We start from the raw sequence: 21,051 nt of genomic DNA, 5'->3' as shown, positions 1-21,051 counted from the left end.
ATTACCCAGCCAGTCATTCATTTTTCCTGCCCGAAATGCAAGAGTTCTATCCAGAAATCTTTTAAAACGACGAGCATTTACTGTTGGGTAAGGAAACCTATGGATTCAGTGTGTAGGCCTGTTAAAACGGTCTAAAAAAGTGAGAGACCAAGTACGCAGGAGCCATACCAAATATTGATTTAAAACAGATACAGGAAAATTTAAACAAAACTCTTGCCACCATCAGTAACCAATGTAGTTTTTGATAATAGGGAGTAATATGTTCTCATTTTTTTCAAACCAAAAATCAACCGAACTGCTAAATTTTGAATAACTTGAAATCTTTTCAGGGTTTTCTTATATGTACACAAATAAATAATATTGCAATAGTCAAGCATACTTAAGATGGAGGACTGAACTAGCAGACAAAATAATGCTACACATCTCCCTCGTTATTCACGGGGGATAGGGGCAGAGCCGGACCGCGAATAGGGAAATACCGCAAATATTCGGCTCTGACCCACCCTCGCCTCCCTCCCGCCTTCTCCCGGCATCCTGACCTTACCTGGTGGTCTAGCGGGCTTTCAGGGCAGGAGCGATCTTCCTACGCTCCTGCCCTGTGCAGATTGCCAATAGGAAATGGCTGCTGTGAGTTCCTGTAGTCTCTCGAGACTACGACGGGAACTCCCCACAGCCATTTCCTATTGGCGATCTACACGGGCCAGGAGCGTAGAAAGATCGCTCCTGCCCCGAAAGCCCGCTAGACCACCAGGTAAGGCCGGGACGCCGGGGGGAAGGCTAAACTTTGGGTGTTTTTTCTTTTTTTCCCCCTCCCCCAAAAATTGCGAATATGTGAAATCGCGATTGCCGAAACCGCGAATGATGTCATCCACATAGATATAGAATTTCACTTTTAAGCTTTGCAATAAATTCCCCAGTGATGCATAGTAACATAGTAGATGACGGCAGATAAAGACCCGAATGGTCCATCCAGCCTGTCCAGCCTGATAAATGTTGAACACTGCTCTAGAACAGGGCTTCCCAAGACAGTCCTGGAGTATCCCCTTCCCAGTCAGGGTTTCAGGTTATCCACAATGAATATACATGAAAGAGATTTGCATACAGTAGAGGGTATGTATGTATGCAAATTAGTCTCATACATATTCATGATCTAGTCCTATTTTTAGAGGATTGTCCAGGTGCCCGGAGGGATTTCCAAAACCCAGCTGCTTGTCCAGGTTTTGAAAGTCCCCAGCTTGAGACCTTGTGTGTGGACGTCAATGCAACGATGTCTTATGCACGCATGCATGTACGTGATGTCATCGCGGAGGCCCTCCTGTCTTCGGGGAAGGAGGCAGGGGGTTTGAGTGGGGGCTGAGCTGGGAGCAGAATGGGGAGGCGCTGGAGGCGGGATGGGGCTAGGTGTCCTCCTTTTTTTTTTTTAACAGGAAATATGGCAACCCTAATCCTACCTTATATTTCCCACCCATGGAAGATTCTAAGTAAACCATCTTTCTGGAATGTGGAACTGAAATGAGTTAATGGAAAATTAGAACTCGATAGATGAAAGTTTGGGAGCACACTGGCTTGATCCAGCAATGCCGCACCATCCCATATGCTTCTCCCTTTTCCATTTTGCTGCAGGTGCTCCCTGTAAAGCCCCCAACATCTCAGGCAACTTAGATATCAGAGAACCATTTAGGAATTCTCAAAACCTTCTCAAAAGGAGACGTCCATGAACAGTACTCATTCTACCTATTATCTCTGACCGAGCATGATTTAATTGCTGGTATCTTAAAAAGTGCATATGTCAAGATCTTTCTGAAGAGTCCAAAAGCTTCTAAGTTGACTCAGCACTATATGTTCCCATCAGTTTCCAATAGCCTAAGCTTGAGAGCACACATTGATCTGGAAGCCTGTTTATTGTTCCATTAAAGAGTTCTGAATGTGGGGCTCCTGCTTCACCTAAAAGACCGTTGTGCAGGCAGAAATAAGAAAACTCATCAGAGATGAGAGATCATTGAGCCTATTTTGGTGCAGGAAGAGGACTTCTCCGAGTCAATGTCTGGCTCCAAGCTTTCCCATTCCCCTACTCCCTCCGAGTGGGGAGACGGGAACTACGAGATGTGATGAGGTGGGAGAGAGAGAAATTCCCAGGGAAAGGACTCGGGAGTTAGGTGTGGAGGGCAAGCACAGACCTGGAGACTGAAGGAGAGAGTGTAAATTCAGGTTGAGATGGAATGCATGGGGGGGGGGGGAGACAGTGCAGAAACTTAGGGTTTCACTGACAGAGAATGGGGACTGGGGGGACTGAAGAGGATTAACTGGAGTAAGAAAAACAAGCTTGTGGAAGGAAAAATGGAGACTCAGGAACAGGGTTAGGGTCTGTCTGCAAATGTTAAAATGGCTCTAGTACAGCCCAAATTATTTTTTTAAGTTTAGTAACGTCAAACCGCATTGTTGCTTCTAGGAGTACTTCTAGATTCTAGCTAGATTTAATGTGGGGGTGTGGGGAGGGGGGGTTCTGCCCATAAATTTTCCAAGAATCCAATCTAATCATTTACATTTCTGATCTGATATTAAAAAATGATTATTCTGAAAGATGTGGAGGAGCTTAGAGTGAATCATCTTTGTGGTATCATCCAAAAGCCTTCAAAGATTGTTCAGCAGCTCCTACAATATTTAGGATCTTTCTGCATTAATCCCAGTGTTACTTCTTTAAAGGATAAAGCCCGATTAGTCCAGACGAAATTTCAAGTTTTGTTAAAATTTGATAAAAACGCTCATAAGAAATTTCTAAGCGATTTACAATGTAAACAATCGACATCTTAAAACATATAGACGGCAAACAATACCCAAAGTCAACCTTATTGGGGAGGATAAAAAAGAAGAGCTACAATTTTCTAGAAAAGCACATAAATGGGAAAGGATTAAGAGCAGTCAAAAATGTGACTGTATTTTATTCTAACGTACAGGTATATGGATTCCTTGATGCAGGCCTGAGTTCAGACGCTGGCTAAAACGTTAACGTGCATCTTATCAGCATTATAAACATTGAGGTTAACATTCAATGGGGCCAAATCTGCTTGAAGATAACTGGAGATCTTTCTAACTTAGAACTATTCTTTTTTTTTTTTTCTTGAAAATTTATTGAAGATTTTCAAAAATACAGAAATAAAAAAATAAACAAAACAGGTCAACAATAAATGGTTACCATAATCAAGACAAAAGAATTCTAGAAATATATATAAAAGGAAAAAATTATGTGTATATATATAACAATAATATTGTCATTGGATTCTTGTGAAAATCAAAAAGAGATAGGGGAGGAGAGTGATAAAAAGGGGAAGAGGAAAGAAAGGGAGAGGAGAGAGTGATAAAGAAAAAGCCGAAGGGGAGGAAGAGGATCTTAAATCAGGGGAAAAGGGGAGAGGGAAAAAGAGAGATCCCCCAGAGGCCAAAGAGAAAAAGAAGAGAAGGAAGAAAAGAGGAAGAAAGTTGAAAAAGAGAGCAGTAATATACTCAGATGTATTGAGTTCTCAAAGAGAGTCCAAATAATCTGTAAAAGCGGCCCATTTAAATGTGAACATTAGCAGAAAGAGGCATTTCGGAGGAGATCAATAACTCGCGTTTATGTTGTAATAAGACCGATTGGAACCAAAAATGAACAGAAAGCGAGTCAAAAGATTTCCAGTTAGAAAGTATAAGTCTTAACGCAATAATAAGGAGTGTATCAAACAAAGAATGTTGAGGTCTAGAAATAGTAATGGAGGGAGCCTCTGATATCTGAAGATAAATCAGAATGTAATTGGAATATTAATTGGAAAATGGACCAGACATCTGTCCAAAATCGTTTTAATGAGGAACATTCAAATACCATATGTAGCAAGGTACCTGGTACTTAGAACTATTCTATGCTCCGAGGTGGTTATTGAGATCATTGAATGATAACAGAGTAGCTCTACCTCATCTTGCCTCAACTAGAAATTGTGCATTTTTCTATTTGGTTCCAGTGGTGACAGGTCAAAAGCGCGCAAGACAATCGCGCACGGACAAAATCGCGCAGACAAATCGGCGCTAAGACAACGGCGCTCACAGACAATTGCGCTAAAGACAATTGCGCGCCACGATATCGTTGCGCTCAAATGTCTCACGCTCGGTTGTCTTAGCGCTCAATTGTCTTCCGCTCATTTGTCTCGCGCTGAGTTGTCTGCGCGATTTTGTCCGCGCGAGACTGTCTTGCGCGCAATTGTCTATGAACCGGTTCCAATTTTATAGAATAGTGTATCTGTAGAATGGGGAAAGGAAGACTCTTTCCTAAATTTTTAAAAAGACATTTAAAGGCACATTAAAGGCTTTCTTACATTGACAGGATTTGAATTCAGTACTTCAATCTGCATGAATTAATTCAGAACATAAGAATGGCCTTCCCGGGTCAGACCAATGGTTCATCAAGCCCAGTAACCCGTTCTCACGGTGGCCAATCCAGGTCACTAGTACCTGGCCAAAACCCAAGGTGTCGCAATATTCCATGCTACCAATACAGGGCAAGCAGTGGCTTCCCCCCCGTGTCGTTTTCAATAACAGACTATGAACTTTTCCTCCAGGAACTTGTCCAAACCTTTCTTAAAACCAGCTCCGCTCTTACCACATCCTCTGGCAACGCGTTCCAGAGCTTAACTATTCTCTGAGTGGAAAAAAATTTCCTCCTATTGGTTTTAAAAGTGTTTCCGTGCAACTTCATCGAGTGTCCCCTGGTCTTTGTAATTTTTGACGGAGTGAAAAAATCGATCTACTTGTACCCCTTCTCCATATGTCAACTAGTTTCCTGTAGTATCACTTTACTGTGGAATGGATGGCACATTCTCTGCAAATTATAAATCTGCCCCCCTGAAACCCCACGAATATAATCATTATAATCTACATTTGTTTGCCCTCCTCTTGTTTTTTTACCTTTAAACACCGATTGTAATTTCTTAATAATTTTCCCTCTTGTTTTGACATTGTTTGTATAAGTTATTATATTTAGCAGACTTAAATTTTGTCTAGGAATGTTTGTATCTGTCGATTTAACTTGTCTAGATTCATGTTTGTGAGATTTGGTTCCCATATATTGTATTTTTACCTAGAATTTGGAATAGGCGATTAATCAAATTTTATAATAAACTTGAAACTTGAATTTAGGAGATAAGCAGAGAATCTCCACATCCTAGTAAATTCCTTCCTGGGAGCCAGTGTTTCAATTTGTAGCAATGAATGATCTGAGCTAGTACATTTGATAAATTGCCCCAGTGTATGAAAGCTATCCGTCATGGAGAAGGAATCTTATGCAGCAGGAGGAGCAAAAAAGATTTTCTGGCTGGAGTTTTTAAACTTAACACACCTGAATAAATCCTGCAGAACTCCCTACATCAGAACATAAAAACATAAGAATAGCCATTCGGGGTCACAAGCACCTGGCAGAAACCCAAATGGTTGCAACATTCTGGAGCCCAAAAGAGTAGCAAGATTCCATGCTACCGACGCAGGGCGAGCAGTGGCTTTAGCCATGTCTGTCTCAATAGCAGAATATAGACGTTTCCTCCAAGAAACTTTTTTTAAACCCATCTGTGTTAACCACTCTTACCACATCCTCTGGCAATGAGTTCTAGAGCTTAACTATTTTCTCCGAGTGGAAAAAAAAAAAATTTCCTCCTATTGGTTTCAAAAGTAACTTCATCTAGTCTTTGTAATTTTTGATGGAGTAAAAAAATCAATTCACTTGTACCCACTCTTTATCACTCATAATTTTTTTTTTTTTTGCTTTATTTTTATTCAGGTATATAAACTTTACAAGTACAACAGGGGTTTCAAAGTCCCTCCTTGAGGGCCGCAATCCAGTCGGGTTTTCAGGATTTCCCCAATGAATATGCATGAGATCTATGTGCATGCACTGCTTTCAATGCATATTCATTAGGGAAATCCTGAAAACCCAACTGGATTCGGCCCTCAAGGAGGGACTTTGGGGACCCCTGGTCTCTAGCAATTGAAAACACAAATAATGAAGCAGCAATGCAGCTGGAGAATTCCCCTTCAGCTTAGAGCAGGGGTGTCAAAGTCCCTCCTTGAGGACTGCAATCCAGTCGGGTTTTCAGGATTTCCCCAATGAATATGCATTGAAAGCAGTGCATGCACATAGATCTCATGCATATTCATTGGGGAAAACCTGACAGGTGCTTGCTGTAGTTCGGAAGGTGTATTTTCATCTTCGGTTAGTTAATGGATTGAGACCTTATTTAGCAGCCACATTGTTTAGGATGGTATTACAGTCAATGGTTTTGTCTGTTTTCGACTACTGCAGTCTGATGTTCTTGGGAGGACCAGAATCAGTCTTGGGGGCGCTTCAGGTGGCCCAAAATTCAATGGTGTGCTATTTATTTAAATTGGACAGATGTGAGCATGTATCAGAATATTTTATAAGGTTGTATTGGCTGAAAATAAAGGATAAACTTCGGCACAAGTTACTGGTGAATATCTTTATGTACTTACAGAAGTTGGCCCCTAAACACCTGGTCCAGAGCATCTTGCCGCGTGAGCCGGCTCGACTGCTCCGCTCAATTGAGCATTGTAATCAGTTTGTACCATCTGTGCAGGAGTTAAGGCTTTCCTCTTCCTGAAACAGTGTCTGGCATTGGCCCCTGGGAATGGAACAACCTTCCAGGTTACATTCGCCAGCAGCAAAATGTACAGAACTTTCGGAAACTGCTGAAAAGACGTCTGTTCTGTGAAATGAAATATAGGGTCTGAGTTTGGCTGAGGGAGAAGGAGTGATGACTCTTTGAGTGCAGGTCATGGAGGCGTTCGATGGTCTGGTTTGTTTCATTTGGTTTAATGATGTCTATTATTGAAGCATCTTGTATGACCTATGGAATTTTATATTTTTATATTATGTGTGGGTTTGGCCAGGGGGAGTTACTGGCCATGGGCAAGAGGGAGGCGCAGAAACCCTTTCTGGGGGCAAAGGTAGGGTTACCATATTTAAAAAAAAGAAAACCCCAGACACATGACCCCACCCCAATCTGCCTCCATCCCCGCCCCATTTTGCCCCAGCCCTGCCTCTAGCCCCATCCCATTCTGCCTTCCAGCCCCACTCCCAGAAGGCCTCCTCTCTTTGCGATGAGCTCCGGCCGCATCACCCCCTAAACCAGTGGTCTCAAGCTCAAACCCTTTGCAGGGCCACATTTTGGATTTATAGGTACTTGGAAAAAAATAGTTAATGTCTTATTCAAGAAATAATAATTTTGCATGAGGTAAAACTCTTCATAGTTTATAAATCTTTCCTTTTGGCCAAGTCTTAATAATAATATTGTTATTTATAGGTAAAGAGGCCTATGATCAAGAAACTGTTTTATTTTGCTTATGTGATTATGATAAACATACCAAGGGCCTCAAAATAGTACCTGGCGGGCCGCGAGTTTGAGACCACTGCCCTAAACTGTACCGTTCCCTCGGGCTTTTGCAGTCCAAACGCATGACCTTGCATTTCTTAGCATTAAATTTTAGCTTCCAAATTTCAGGCCATTCTTCATGTTATTCACACCATCCGGCGTGTCTAGTCTATTGCAGATTTTGGTATCATCCGCAAAGAGGCAAATCTTACCCGACAGCCCTTCGGCAATATACTTTGTAATGCTGTATAAAATAACAGTAATTCACACTTTTAATATATCCGAATAAATAATACTGTCTCCTCCCCAGAGGGTTTTCTTTAGCTGTTTGTGCTGTGTTCAGCTGTTGGATAGCTGTCTCCCCTCCAGGCACTCTCTTCAGCTGTTTGTGCTGAATTCATATTTCGAATGTCTCAGGGTGCTGCTCTGAGGCCTTTCAGCAGCCTTAGGAGAGATTTCTAAAAATAAACAGCATAGTACGACTCTGGTTACATCTATTACGGTAGTGTGATTAGGAGAAGCGGAACTGTCCTATCTTCATACATTACATTATTTCATCACAGGAAGTGAAATGGAGAATTCCATTCACATTCAGTTGTCATTAAAAAAAGATTATTTCATACCTACTCTTTAGAGCAGGGATGTCAAAGTCCCTCCTCGAGGGCCGCAATCCAGTCGGGTTTTCAGGATTTCCCCCAATGAATATGCGTGAGATCTATTAGCATACAATGAAAGCAGGGCATGCAAATAGATCTCATGCAGATTCATTGGGGAAATCCTGAAAACGACTGGATTGCGGCCCTCAAGGAGGGACTTTGACACCCCTGCTTTAGAGGGTCCAGGAAAACAAGGAAGTGGACCCCTGGGGATATTGGGGGAGAGCTGGGCGAAAATACAGCTCTTCCCTTTTCCCCCAAGCAGTCTGAAAGGGCCGTTCAAGTATTCCATGAAGCAAGGCCAAAAATAACCCCCTCTGCTCACCACTGAGCATGGCATGACAAGGGTTAGCACGGGCTGTCCTCAAGCCTGCTTATCTTCTTCCAGTGCTCTAATTTAGGATTGTCAGCTCCTAGGAAGAAAGCTTAAAAAAAATTCTAGCTCCATGTTTGTTCCTATCCTCAGTCCTTCTGCTGCTCATAGGAACACAAGAAGTACTGTTTATCTGAGGCCTAGCTTGAATGGAGGAGTAGCCTAATGGTTATTGCAGGGTTTCCGGATGTCCGGATGTCTCCGGACATGTCAGGATGTCTCCGGACATGACCTCCTTTTGAGGACACATCCAGGTTTTGAAAAGCCTCCTCAAATCGCGTCGGGCAGGATGCGCATGATGTCATCGCATGGCATCCATGCTTGCGCAGACTTCCTCCCTGCCTGTCAAAAGCAGGCAGCAGGGTGGGGGAGAGGCAGGGAGCGACATTGGGGCATTACAGGGCAGGAATAGGCGGAACTTGGCAGGTCTAGGGATCCGGATTTCTGGCAACCCTAGGTTAATGCAGAGGCCTGAAAACCAGGGGAACAGGGTTTGATTCTCACTGTATCTCCTTATGACACTTAACCTTTCATTGTCCCACAAACAAAATATGTACTTGTAAACAATATTCTAGGGTTACCATAGGGCTCCAGAGAAAGGAGGACGGATTGGGTCATTAGGGCATAGACAGGGGGTGGGTAAGCAGAGTGGGCAGACTTGATGGGCTGTAGCCCTCTTCTGCCGTCATCTTCTATGTTTCTATGTTTCTATTGAGACATCCAGGTTTTACTTCCATTGCTTTCAAGGGTCAGGTTCCCATTGCTTTCAATGGAAGCAAATCCTGGATGTCTCAATCCGTCCTCCTTTTTCTGGAGCCATATGGTAGCCATAACTATGTATAAACCACTGTGATTCTGACCATATAGGGTTACCTGACGTCCGGATTTTCCCAGACATGTGCTTCTTTTGAGAACAAATCCGGGAGTCCGGACAGCTTTTCAAAACCCAGCACTTTGTCCGGGTCTCGAAAAGCTTCCAACAAATCGCTGTCGGGCGGGAAGGCATCCGCGCACGGGCAGACGCAATGCAACTGACATCACGCACCTGCACGCGTGACATCATCGCATCACATCCGCACATGCCCTCCTGCCCGACAAGAGCAGGCAGCGAGGTGGTGGGGCGTAACGCTGGCTAAAATGTTAACGTGCATCTTATCAGCATTATAAACACTGAGGTTAACATTCAATGGGGACAAATCTGCTTGAAGATAACTGGGCAGGCCCGGGGGGCTGGTCTAAGGGGTTCGGATTTTCTGTTTGGAAAATCTGGTATCCCTATGACCATAGAAAGGTGGCATTTCAAACCTTATCCCTTGTTAAAGCTGACCACTTGAAGTTTAAGCTGCCCAACAGCTTTTCATGTTGACTCGGTTCTGAATCGACCCACTGAACTCCAATGTGGCTGCTGTTTTCAGTTTTGGTCAGACAGGCACGCATGTATGCTGCTTCCCATGTGCATTTAAAATGTGCATGGACTTCTGTTTGGACTCATGTCACAAAACCTCGATCGTTTAGAACAGTCACTACACTCTTGCAGCGTCAGAGAGAGAACCATTGACACAGTTGTGATGATGTGACGCGTGTATACTGTATGTACTCGTATTTCAAGACTTTGCTTGTTTAGAACAGTCATTACACTCCCGCAGCGTCAGAGAGAGAAGAACCATCGGCTCAGTTGTGATGATGTGACGCGTGTATACTGTATGTACTCGTATTTCAAGACTTTGCTTGTTTAGAACAGTCACTTCACTCCCGCAGCGTCAGAGAGAGAAGAACCATCGTCTCAGTTGTGATGATGTGACGCGTGTATACTGTATGTACTCGTATTTCAAGACTTTGCTTGTTTAGAACAGTCACTTCACTCCCGCAGCGTCAGAGAGAGAAGAACCATCGGCTCAGTTGTGATGATGTGACGCGTATATAATGTATGTACTCGTATTTCAAGACTTTGCTTGTTTAGAACAGTCACTTCACTCCCGCAGCGTCAGAGAGAGAAGAACCATCGGCTCAGTTGTGATGATGTGACGCGTGTATAATGTATGTACTCATATTTCAAGACTTTGCTTGTTTAGAACAGTCACTTCACTCCCGCAGCGTCAGAGAGAGAAGAACCATCGGCTCAGTTGTGATGATGTGACGCGTGTATAATGTATGTACTCGTATTTCAAGACTTTGCTTGTTTAGAACAGTCACTACACTCCCGCAGCGTCAGAGAGAGAAGAACCATCGGCTCAGTTGTGATGTGTGTATACTGTATGTACTTGTATTACAAGACATTGCTTGTATATCAAGTTAAAATTTAATCAAATACTTTGCTTGACTTGCAAAACACTTGCAAACCAAGTTACTTGCAATCCAAGGTTTTACTATTTTGAAAGGCTAGTGTGAAGGTACAATGACTTGGAAAAGGGCAAAACAGAAATTAAGGGCTCCTTTTACTAAGCTGTGGTAGTGGTTTTAGTGTGCAATTAGCATGCGATAAATTGCCCCGCGTGCTGGCGTTAGTTCTAGCCACATAGTGCGGGTTTAGTAAGCGTGGAAATTCTGCACGCACTACAAACGCTCTCACAGCTTAGTAAAAGGAGCCCTAGATATTATTACTCTGTGGCATAGTAAAGGGGGAGGTGAACCACTCCAGGCACCGTCCCAGCGGGGGCGCCAGCATCTTTCCTCCCTCCCATGCCACGCTCGCGCCCTCTCTTCCCCGCATGAGCAACTACTCTAGCCTTCTGCTCATGCAGGACTGGCTCCCTCTGATATCACTTCCGGGTCGTGGAGCCAGGAAGTGACACCAGAGGGAACGCCGGTGCGAGCAGCAGGCCGGAGAAGCCTGCTTGCGCTGGCGAAGATTTCAAGAGGCGTGGGGGTGGGAAGGGATTGCGCATGTGTGGCACAGAAGGGCACAGAAGTGTGGGGGGCCACAGAAGTGTAGGGGGCACAGAAGGAGTGAGCAGGGGTGGGGGGGGGCTGGCGCGGAAGGAGTGGGAGGGCGCCTCCTACCCCTCGCTACGCCACTGTCGCTACTATTTATTTTTCCCACTATTTAATATTTCTATAGTGCCAGCAGAGACACGCAGTGCTTGGAAAGGATGAATTTTAAGAAAATGCTGAAAACTCAGGGATCCTTGTACTAAGCTGCGTTAGAATTTTTAGTGCACGCAGCAGCGTTTTATAGTGTGTGCGCTATTCCACGCGTTAATGCCCTAACGCGCCTTCGTAAAAGGAGCCCTAAGTTTGGAAGGTAGAATGTCGACTGCGCATGCTAGGATCGGAGTATCGATGATATCTGTGGCTGGCGTAGAACTATGGAACGCCTTGCCTGGTATCCTGCGGCTTTGAGTGGGGAGGATTAATTTTAAGAAAATGCTGAAAACTAAATTATTTGACAATGCCTTCTTAGGCTAAGGCAGGGGTGTCCAACCTTTTGGCTTCCCTGGGCCGCATTGGCCCAAAAAAATGTTTCTGGGGCCACGCAAACGCTGCAGCAAGACAGAGGAGGGAGCCGGCAAGAAGGTAAACACCCGGGGGCAGCAGAGGAAAACACTGCATCGCCCTCGACCGGGGCCGCACAAAATACTTCACAGGGCCGCAGGTTGGACACCCCTGGGCTAAGGTATATTTCAGTTGATAATCGTCTTTTAGAATTTTTTGTGACATCAATGTATGATTTAAAGCTTGCTTGTATTTCTGAATTGATTGAATTTGTGCTCTATCCCTATCTTAACAGGGACGATTAACGATGTTGTTTAGACATGTCTATGTTATTTGTGATAACTGGAAGGAAAAAAGATTTTATGCATGTGGTATGGAAACCGCACAGTTGTACGCGGTATATAAATTTTTAAATAAATATTTATGCTGTACAGTTGATAGACTCACGGATGAGGAGAGAGGGTACAGTCAGCAAAATGAAGATATGCGATGCATTAAGAAAAAGCCCAGGGGAAGGCAGGGATGCATTCAGTTAGAGAAAGCGTGCACGCTTCCAGGAGGCTGTAGAGGAGTAGGGAGAAGATACAGAAGGAAGGGCATGTGATTCGGCAGCGATACACCAACACAGACAGATGACAACACAGGGTCCAGAACGGGCCCTTGGGGGGGATTCTTCTTTCGAGGCCATCGACTCGTGCTCGAGTCCTAGCAACTTGATGAGCTACAGATCGAAAAAGAAAATCGGCTTTTTGCTAGTCTGGTAAGGTCCTCCAGCGTCATCCCCACGGTTGTTTTCTTTTTATAAATTAATTATAACTTTTTCACAAGTATAACAACTTGTTTAAGAAAGTACAGAGCCATTATCCAACATGAAAATAAATCTAAGTACAAACCTAGAAGTAATAACAATCTTATGGAAATAGTTCTTTCTTAGACCACAGACATAAGGGAAAGGAGGAATCAAAATTACCGAAAGACAAGTTACAGGAATCTATTTAGGAAAAGGCTTAATACCCCAGTTACTAATTCTCTGAACCAGACACTCCATCTCTGATAAACCCCTTGAGGTCCAAAAAGGATCTTAGCTGATCGGGCGCATAAAAATATATATTTCAAACCCATATATTTAATAATAGGTTAACATAAAGGTAGCACCCAATTTCTTTGTCTCATCTCTCATTGCAAGAAATAGCTTGCGCCTTTACATTACATTACATTAGTGATTTCTATTCCGCTTGTACCTTGCGGTTCAAAGCGGATTACATAAGAAGAGAGCTGGACATTTCCAGGAGGGTACATTACATTGGAGAATACAAATTGAGGATATAGATTAAATTACATTGGAAATTATATCAGGTTACGTTACATAGCAAAGTATTCTGCTTCCTTAGATTGGTAGATAGTTGGTTTCGGTAGGAGAATTTAGGTTTCAGGTTGATTACTTGGCTTTACGGATCTTTTTTTTTTTTTTTGGAGACGATTGAGGATATGGTGCCAGGGAGTGGGCAGTGCTTGGTCAAGTTAAAGAGGGGAATTGGTGGGGGAGATTAAGTAGATTGTATATACTTTTTGAATAGAAGTGTTTTGATTTCTTTATGGAATGCTTTGAGGTCAGATGTTGTGGTTAACAATTTGGGTTCAAGCCTTTCTTGGTTAATTTTGTTATATCACGATATAATCAAATTTTGGCCACAAAATTGTGAAACAGAGCTTTTCAAAAATAATCTGATTATAGAATTAAGATCTTGCTCAAATATAAAATTAACAATCAGTGTAGCTCTCACTTTAACCCCATGGATGTCCAGCTATCTGGTTGCAGGTCACCTTCTTCGCCTGGTTCCCTCGATCTTCTCAAACGTGATGTCGTTCTCCAGTGAATTCTCTCTTCTGATGGGCTTCGAGTGACACAACCAGCTTGGATCTCTTCTAGGAACGATTTGTTAGCTCTTCAGGCGGTCTACAGCACGCATAAAATCCTTCTCTAGCACCAAAGCTCAAAATGAGTCAATCTTCTTTCTCTCTTGTTTCCATTAGGTGTCCAGCTCTTGGGGCAGCCGCCAACTATTGAAGATGAGAGACTCCACGAAGAATTGCTGTCCAGGAGACTGGAGAGAAAATACAGGAGCAGCTAATCAGGAGCTTCCTTACTCTTAAGGCCCTGATATTTAACCACAGGAGGCAGGCCGGCGATCACAGATATCCAATGCCGGGGTTGCCCGTGAAGAATATCTGGAGCAACATTCGGCGGCTCGCACTTAGCCTGCCAAGCTGATTTTCATCAGTTGACCAGCTAAGGTTAACAACCAAAGATAGGGAGGGGGAGGGGGTATCCATTGGTGGCCCTCTATTATTACATTTTATTGAATCTTTCTAACCCAAGCCAGCCATTTTCAAAACCCTTTGCAGGCCCGCTGAGTACTTGTACAAGACTCACCAAGGCATCATTAATTTTAATTCTACATTACCTCTTTTTCTCCCTTCCCTATATAACACTACAAGCAATTTACCGAAAGAATAACCCACCAGCTCACCTTTGCTCATCAGTCAGGCCGAATTAAGCCTGGTTTTGCACTGCCCTTCTTCTCAGGCAGGGCGCTTAACTTTGATCCCTCTAAGAAAAGCAGAAACTATGAGGTGATAATTCAAAAGGGTTGAACTGGGCAGGAGCCTGGTTAAGTCCCACTGAGCTGGCCAGCTGCCAAAATCCAGCAGTACTTAACTGGGGAGTGCCGCAGAATATCGCCGCTAACCAGCCATTCCCTGTCTTATCAGGATTGTTCCGGAGGCTGAGCTCTGGCAGAGCCAACACTTAGTAGGTTAGTAGCGATATTCAGCCACAGTCAGAAAAAAAGCTGTCCTAACATTATGGGTCAGTGCACGTGGCCCAGCATTGAACATCCAGGGTTAGTTCGGCCTGCGGCTGGGAGCAGGTTCCAAGCTGAATATTACTCCCTATGCATTCCAGCATACAATTGTAGACAGCCCAGCCACGGGGCATGACAACTTGCATTTCCTACGAAGAGCAAGACCTTGCAGAGAATGGACAAGAAAGAGTGATCAGATGCCAGGATCCAAGCGGCTCAGCCCTACGTCATTCACTCTGTCAAGTCATATTCTCAGAGGCATGTCAAATGTTTATTCTAAAAGCCAATGCTGATGTTTTGATAGAGGTTCTGTGTTCTCTCATTAAAAACAAGTCAAACTAAAGGCCTCCCACCCCCCCCTGCCAAATAAGGATAGTTTCAAAATTTAAAACAAACCAGAGAAAACATTTCTTCACTCAACACGTAATTAAACTCTGGATTTTATTGCCAGAAAATGTGCTAATGTCGAATTATTAAACCTGGAGGAACTTTTTGTGCATGGCAGTACATCAAATCCCACCCCCTGTACCCTTAAAGGATAGTCCTCTCACTCAAAACAGCTGCCTCGCACCCCCCCCCCAAAAAAAAAAAAAAAAAATTATAATGCAAAATAATGCAATCTCTGGTTATACTCTGCAAAAGCTGCAGTAGTTAAATTAAGTAACCTTTGACTCTAATATAAAATAAACATGATATCAACATAAGAACATGAGAATGGCCTTACTGGGTCAGACCAATGGTCCATCAAGCTCAGTAGCCCGTTCTCACAGTGGCCAATCCAGGTCACTAGTACCTGGCCAAAACCCAAGGAGTAGCAACATTCCATGCTACCAATACAGGCAAGCAGTGGCTTCCCCCGTGTCTTTCTCAATAACAGACTATGGACTTTTCCTCCAGGAACTTGTCCAACCCTTTCTTAAAACCACCTACGCTGCCTGCTCTTACCACAACCTCTGACAACGCATTCCAGAGCTTAACTAATCTCTGAGTGAAAAAATATTTCCTCCTATTGGTTTTAAAAATATTTCCCTATAACTTCATCAAGTGCATTCATGGAAGTCCCCCTCACCCAACCCTGGGTGACATTTTCCCACAAAGCTTACCTTGCAAAAAACAAAACAAACAAACAACAAAAACACCAAATTAACCTCCCCTTTTATAAAATGGTAGCGCAGTTTTTAGTGCCGGCTGCGGCGGTAACATCTCCGACGCTCATAGAATTCCTATGAGCATCAGCGCTCTTATCGCCGCAGCTGGCACTTAAAACCGTGCATTGGTTTTGTAAAGGAGTGTGTGTGTGTGTGTGGGGTGGGTGTGAATAAAAAAAAAGCCTGATTCTGATTTCCTCTCATGAACTGCAAAATACGTTTACTCCGCTATTACGCTGAAACCGTGGATTGAAGACAAAGTTTTATTTTATTTTTCTTTCCAGCTTATGATTTATCTTTAATCTTATCTATTGTTTTGCCTTTTGTCTTTGTTTTGTTCTATTTCTATCATTTAAATTTCTCCAGAATTCTACTGTTCAACGACTCCCCCTTCTGCTTCTATTCCTTTCTCTCCTCTCTTCTACCTTCCAAAGTATTTAGATCAATGCTGTCTTGTTAAAATGTTTATTTATTTTTATTTTTCCTCTAACTCTACTTTTCACTTCTCTATTACCCTCCAGGTACTTACTGAGTCCCCCCCCCCCAAAAAAATCGACCTCTGTGATACAGTTCCCCCCCCCCCACACGCATAGGGGTCCTTTTATTAAGGTGCGGTAGGGTTTAACGCGCGTTAAACCCTACCACTGCACTGAGCAGGCATTCGTTTTTTAGTTGTCCACGGGGGCTAGCGCATAATGAAATGTACGACGTGCTAACCCCGCTGGCGCGGCTTGATAAAAGGACCCCCATACTGTGCAACATATAAAGACGACAGATGTGAATTCCAGAAACTGAAATAGTCTAATTACTAAGGCCCTCTTTTACCCTCCCCCACACTTTTACAAAACCGCAGAAATATTTTTTAGCGCAGGCCGGTGCGCTAAATGCTCCTTGCTGCTCCCAGCACTCATAGAGTTCCTAAGAGCGTCGGGAGCAACAAAAAAAGCGTTTAGCGCGCTGACCTGCAAGCTAGATAGGTTATTTTGAATTGTGATTAAGATGATTTAATGTAGCATAGTTTGCTAATACAGTAAAACCTTGGTTCACGAGCATAATTCGTTCCGAAAACATGCTTGTAATCCAAAACACTCTTATATCAAAGCGAATTTCCCCATAAGAAATAATGGAAACTCAGACGATTCGTTCCACAACCCAAAAACGTTAATGCAAAATACTATATTGCAAGACCACGCTCATTTAGAAGTCACTACACTCCCGCAGCGTCAGAGAGAGAAGAACCATCGGCTCAGTTGTGACGATGTGACGCGTGTATACTGTATGTACTCGTATTGCAAAACTTTGCTTGTATATCAAGTTAAAATTTAATAAAATGTTTTGCTTGTCTTGCACAACGCTTGCAAACCAAGTTACTAGCAATCCAAGGTTTTACTGTATATTGCTTCCTCAAGTTTTTGAGGGATACTGCTAATATGTGATTGTGCTGTAATTGAAGATGTTTTTTCACTTTGTCCTGAACTACTGTGAATGTTTTATTGTTAACCGCTTAGGCGGTCAATAAATTTTAGAAATAAATACATTTTTATTGTTGTACAACGCTTAGAAATACTGATAAGCATTAAAATCAGATTTTAAAGAAACTTGAAACTACCTAATGGCCCTCAGAGGGTCCAGTAGCGAGCAGAGCATATAAAAAACATAAGGGGTTCAGAACATCAACTTAGACAGGAAGCGTTACCATAGACAGAAAATCCCGCATCTAGCCTCTCTGTCTGCCGTGGCCATAACAATGGAGGCCACGGCCTCTGCATATGTTTGTTGAGCACACTCCACAGTTCCGCTGTCCTTCGGGCGGGAGGGAGGCATTTGACTGCAACACTTCAGCTGTGAAATGATGTCGCAAGAATTCTTCAGACTTGTGCGGTGTAGCAAAAAGCACAAATTCACCTCATCAGGCAATCTGAAGTCTGGCGGGATATACAATTACCTGAGGGATATTGTGTTGTTAGAATTTTTTTTTTTTTTTTTTTTTAACTTCCATGATCCACATGTGCAGAGGACTGATCTTAGCGCCGAAGCCCGCAAACAGGATTTTGAATGAGAACTGCACCTATGTGGATTTTAGAAATGTTTCTGTTATATAAAAAAAAGAGATTGGGACTTGTATACTGCCTTTTTGTAGTTTTATTTACATCCACACTCAAAGCGATTTACATACAGGTACTGCAAGCATACTTGGCTCCTATTTTACAAAAGCGTGCTCTCTCTGATATCAAAATCTGGCTATGCCCCTTTTTCCTTGGGCCATCCTGACTATACATCACTGCTTGGGTGCTATTTTAGCAAGAAAAGTGCTATTTACCTCAGAGAGACACATAAACGTATCAGATTCAGTTGGTTAGTTTGCTGTGACGCCAACTAGTGATACGGCAAATACATTACACTTGAGCCAGCTACAACTGTCCTGAGCAAGCAATAGGACTTATAAAGCATCAGATGAAATGTAAAAACTGTGGACTTCACAGGCTCTACTTAATTTTTCATGGTACAAAGAGAAATGCAACTTCTTATAGGCTTATAAATACAGTCACTGCGGTGGACAAACTGGCACAGCTTTAGCCAGAAAGTTCCTGACTCCACAGTGGCAGCCATTTTCTTTTTATCTTGAGTTCAGTTTCCACAGCTCCAAACTGCTTCTGGGTAGCTCAATGTACTCCACTTAAGCCAGCATTAGTGAGTTAAAACTCTCTCTCGCTTAACCTTTCTTCTTGTTTTTAAATTTTTGGGTAGGGGAGAAGAAGGATGTAGATGACATTGACAAGGTCTAAAAGGTTTTTTTTTTAGCAGCTTTGGGTTTTGCCCCCCCCCAAACACACACAAAAAAAAAGGTTTATGAAAGCATTTGAAACGTTCCAGCTTAAGGAACTGTGCTGGAATCCCGAACTGAATGCCAAACTACCTGTGTCTGGCCCAGAAACTGGAAAAACAGCAGCAACGAGCCAATGACTCTGGCCCAACCACACATTTCAGCAGAAAAAAATAAAAAATAAAACCTATATTGAAGAGTGAGATGAGGTGGGGGAAGAAATTAATGAAACTGACAATCAAAACTGAATAAACTTGTAAGTAAGAGAAAGTAGGAAAAGGGAAAATGATCCAGCATGACTCCTACACACTGTAACATTAGAATTGCAGCCCTGATAAAATTGTTGAGAATGAAGACGTTCTGATCACGCGGGACATTCCCATCCTCACTGATAAAAACTAGAAGCAAGAAAACCGGACACTGTGGTAAAAAAAAAAAAAAACCCCAAACCAATCCCACGAGCACAACATTGCTAATAGATGTGTCAGTACCAAACCACCGTTCTGTACTATATACATGGTACTCTGGAGGTTCTGTGCAAAAAAACATTTTAAAATATACAAAATATTTTAAAACTCTGCATAGTTTATTTGAAATTTGTAGGCAGAATTTCCCTATCATCTGGCCTGACTCCTCCCTTAGGCCTTAAATACTCCCGTCTCCACCTTTTCCCTTCTCAAATTCCAATCTCTCCTGCTCACTCTAGCTCACTTGGAGTCATTACCCTGTAGTGAATGTTATGGAAACATTTTCTTCAGTTCGTAGAGGTTTGGTTTGATTATTTGTCTTTCCAAACCATGGTGGGTTTTGATTCAGGTACAGTAGGAGTTTCCTTGCCCAAGAGGCTTCAGAGTCTAAACCTTTACTTGAGGCAATGAAGGATAAAGTGATGCTCAAAGTGGGAGATGACAGGTCAGTGGGAGGCATGGGTCTTGAACCCGGTTCATAGACAACGGCGCGAAAGACAAAGGCGTGCCCGGACAATTGAGCGCAGCGCAGAGGTGCGCGCCGCTCAAAATTACTGTTTTTAGGGGCTCCGACGGGGGGTTTTGTTGGGGAACCCCCCCCCACTTTACTTAATAGACATCGTGCCGGCGTTATGGGGGGTTTGGGGGGTTGTAACCCTCAACATTTTACTGTAAACTTAACTTTTTCCCTAAAAACAGGGAAAAAGTTAAGTTTTCAGTAAAATGGGGGGGTTACAACCCCCAAACCCCCCATAACGCCCCCACAACGTGGCGCGATGTCTATTAAGTAAAGTGGGGGGAGTTCCCCCCCATGCCCCCTCCCGTCGGAGCCCTAAAAACAGTAATTTTGAGCAGCGAGCGCCTCCGCGCTGCGCTCAATTGTCTGGGCGCGCCTTTGTCCCGGCGCGCTTTTGACCTGACACCCTTGAACCCTGGCTTCCCTGGATTTCAACCCACAGTTAATCAACTGGGAAACTTGAGTTTTTGTTGTTAGGTGTCATCGACTCGTGTTTGAGGCCTAGCGACTTGATGAATTGTAGATCTTAAAAAAAAATCGGTTTTGTGCTAGTCCGGAAAGGTTCTCCGCAATCATCTCCATGGTTGTTTTCAACATGTCCAGCCATCTGATTGCAGATCGCCCTTTTCGCCTGGTTCCTTCGATCTTCCCAAACATGATGTCCTTCTCCAATGATCACTCTCTTGTGATGGTGTGACCGAAATAAGACAGTCGTAAAGTCATCATTTGGGTTTTGAGTGACATAGCCGGTTTGATCTGTTCCATAATTGATTTGTTCGTTTTTCTGGCGGTCCATGGCATGCCTAAAATCCTTCTCCAGCACCAAAGCTCAAATGAGTCAATCTTCTTTCTGTTTGGTTTACTGCTAAATTCAGGGCCAGCATATCAGAAATAATTTTTCCTGACCAGAGTGGCAAGCTCTACTGATGTGTTGGTGGTGTGGTGATTTTTGCAGGCTGTATCCTCACCCCCCTCATCTCTGCCTGTGGTGAGAAGGCGGAAAGAGGAAACCACAGCATCCCCTCAGACTCTGCAACGCCGGAATTAGGTGACGAAAGGCAACGAGCGCAGAATACGTGTTCACTTTGTGTGAAAGAAATGACAGGACATGAATATCTGAAAATGGTTAGAGAAGAATTGTGCTTGCAATCAATCCCTTTCCCTTCCATTTCTGTACAAGGTCCCCTTGACTGAATGTTAACAGGGTTTAAGACTGTGCACTGGAAGTCCAAGAAGACTGAACTGAGGTGGAATCTAGGGCAGGACTACTCAGTTCTGGCCCTCAAGGTCCATAGGCAGGCCAGGTTTTCAGGATATCCATAATGAATACGTGTGAGAGATTTGCATACCAAGGAGGAAGTGCA

General features: G+C 43.3%; 1 protein-coding gene across 3 annotated transcripts in view; it reads right to left on the bottom strand.

Moving 5' to 3' along the window:
• TSC22D4 (TSC22 domain family member 4) overlaps nucleotides 1-21,051 on the bottom strand; it is a 62,305-nt gene that overhangs the window by 31,889 nt on the left and 9,365 nt on the right. Inside the window, exon 3 of one of the 3 annotated variants that reach the window (XM_033925251.1) lies at nucleotides 13,124-13,972. The exons of the other annotated variants lie outside the window; for them this stretch is intronic. Coding sequence (XP_033781142.1) covers nucleotides 13,898-13,972 — 75 coding nt within the window. The 3' untranslated portion in view covers nucleotides 13,124-13,897. Of the gene's footprint in view, nucleotides 1-13,123; nucleotides 13,973-21,051 lie in introns of those variants that run through there. 3 annotated transcript variants of the gene reach the window in all.

This window comes from Geotrypetes seraphini, chromosome 16, assembly GCF_902459505.1.
Source record: "Geotrypetes seraphini chromosome 16, aGeoSer1.1, whole genome shotgun sequence".
NCBI lineage: Eukaryota > Metazoa > Chordata > Amphibia > Gymnophiona > Dermophiidae > Geotrypetes > Geotrypetes seraphini.
Note: the sequence above shows the minus strand (reverse complement) of the source record. Positions and strands in the feature narration are given on the sequence as shown.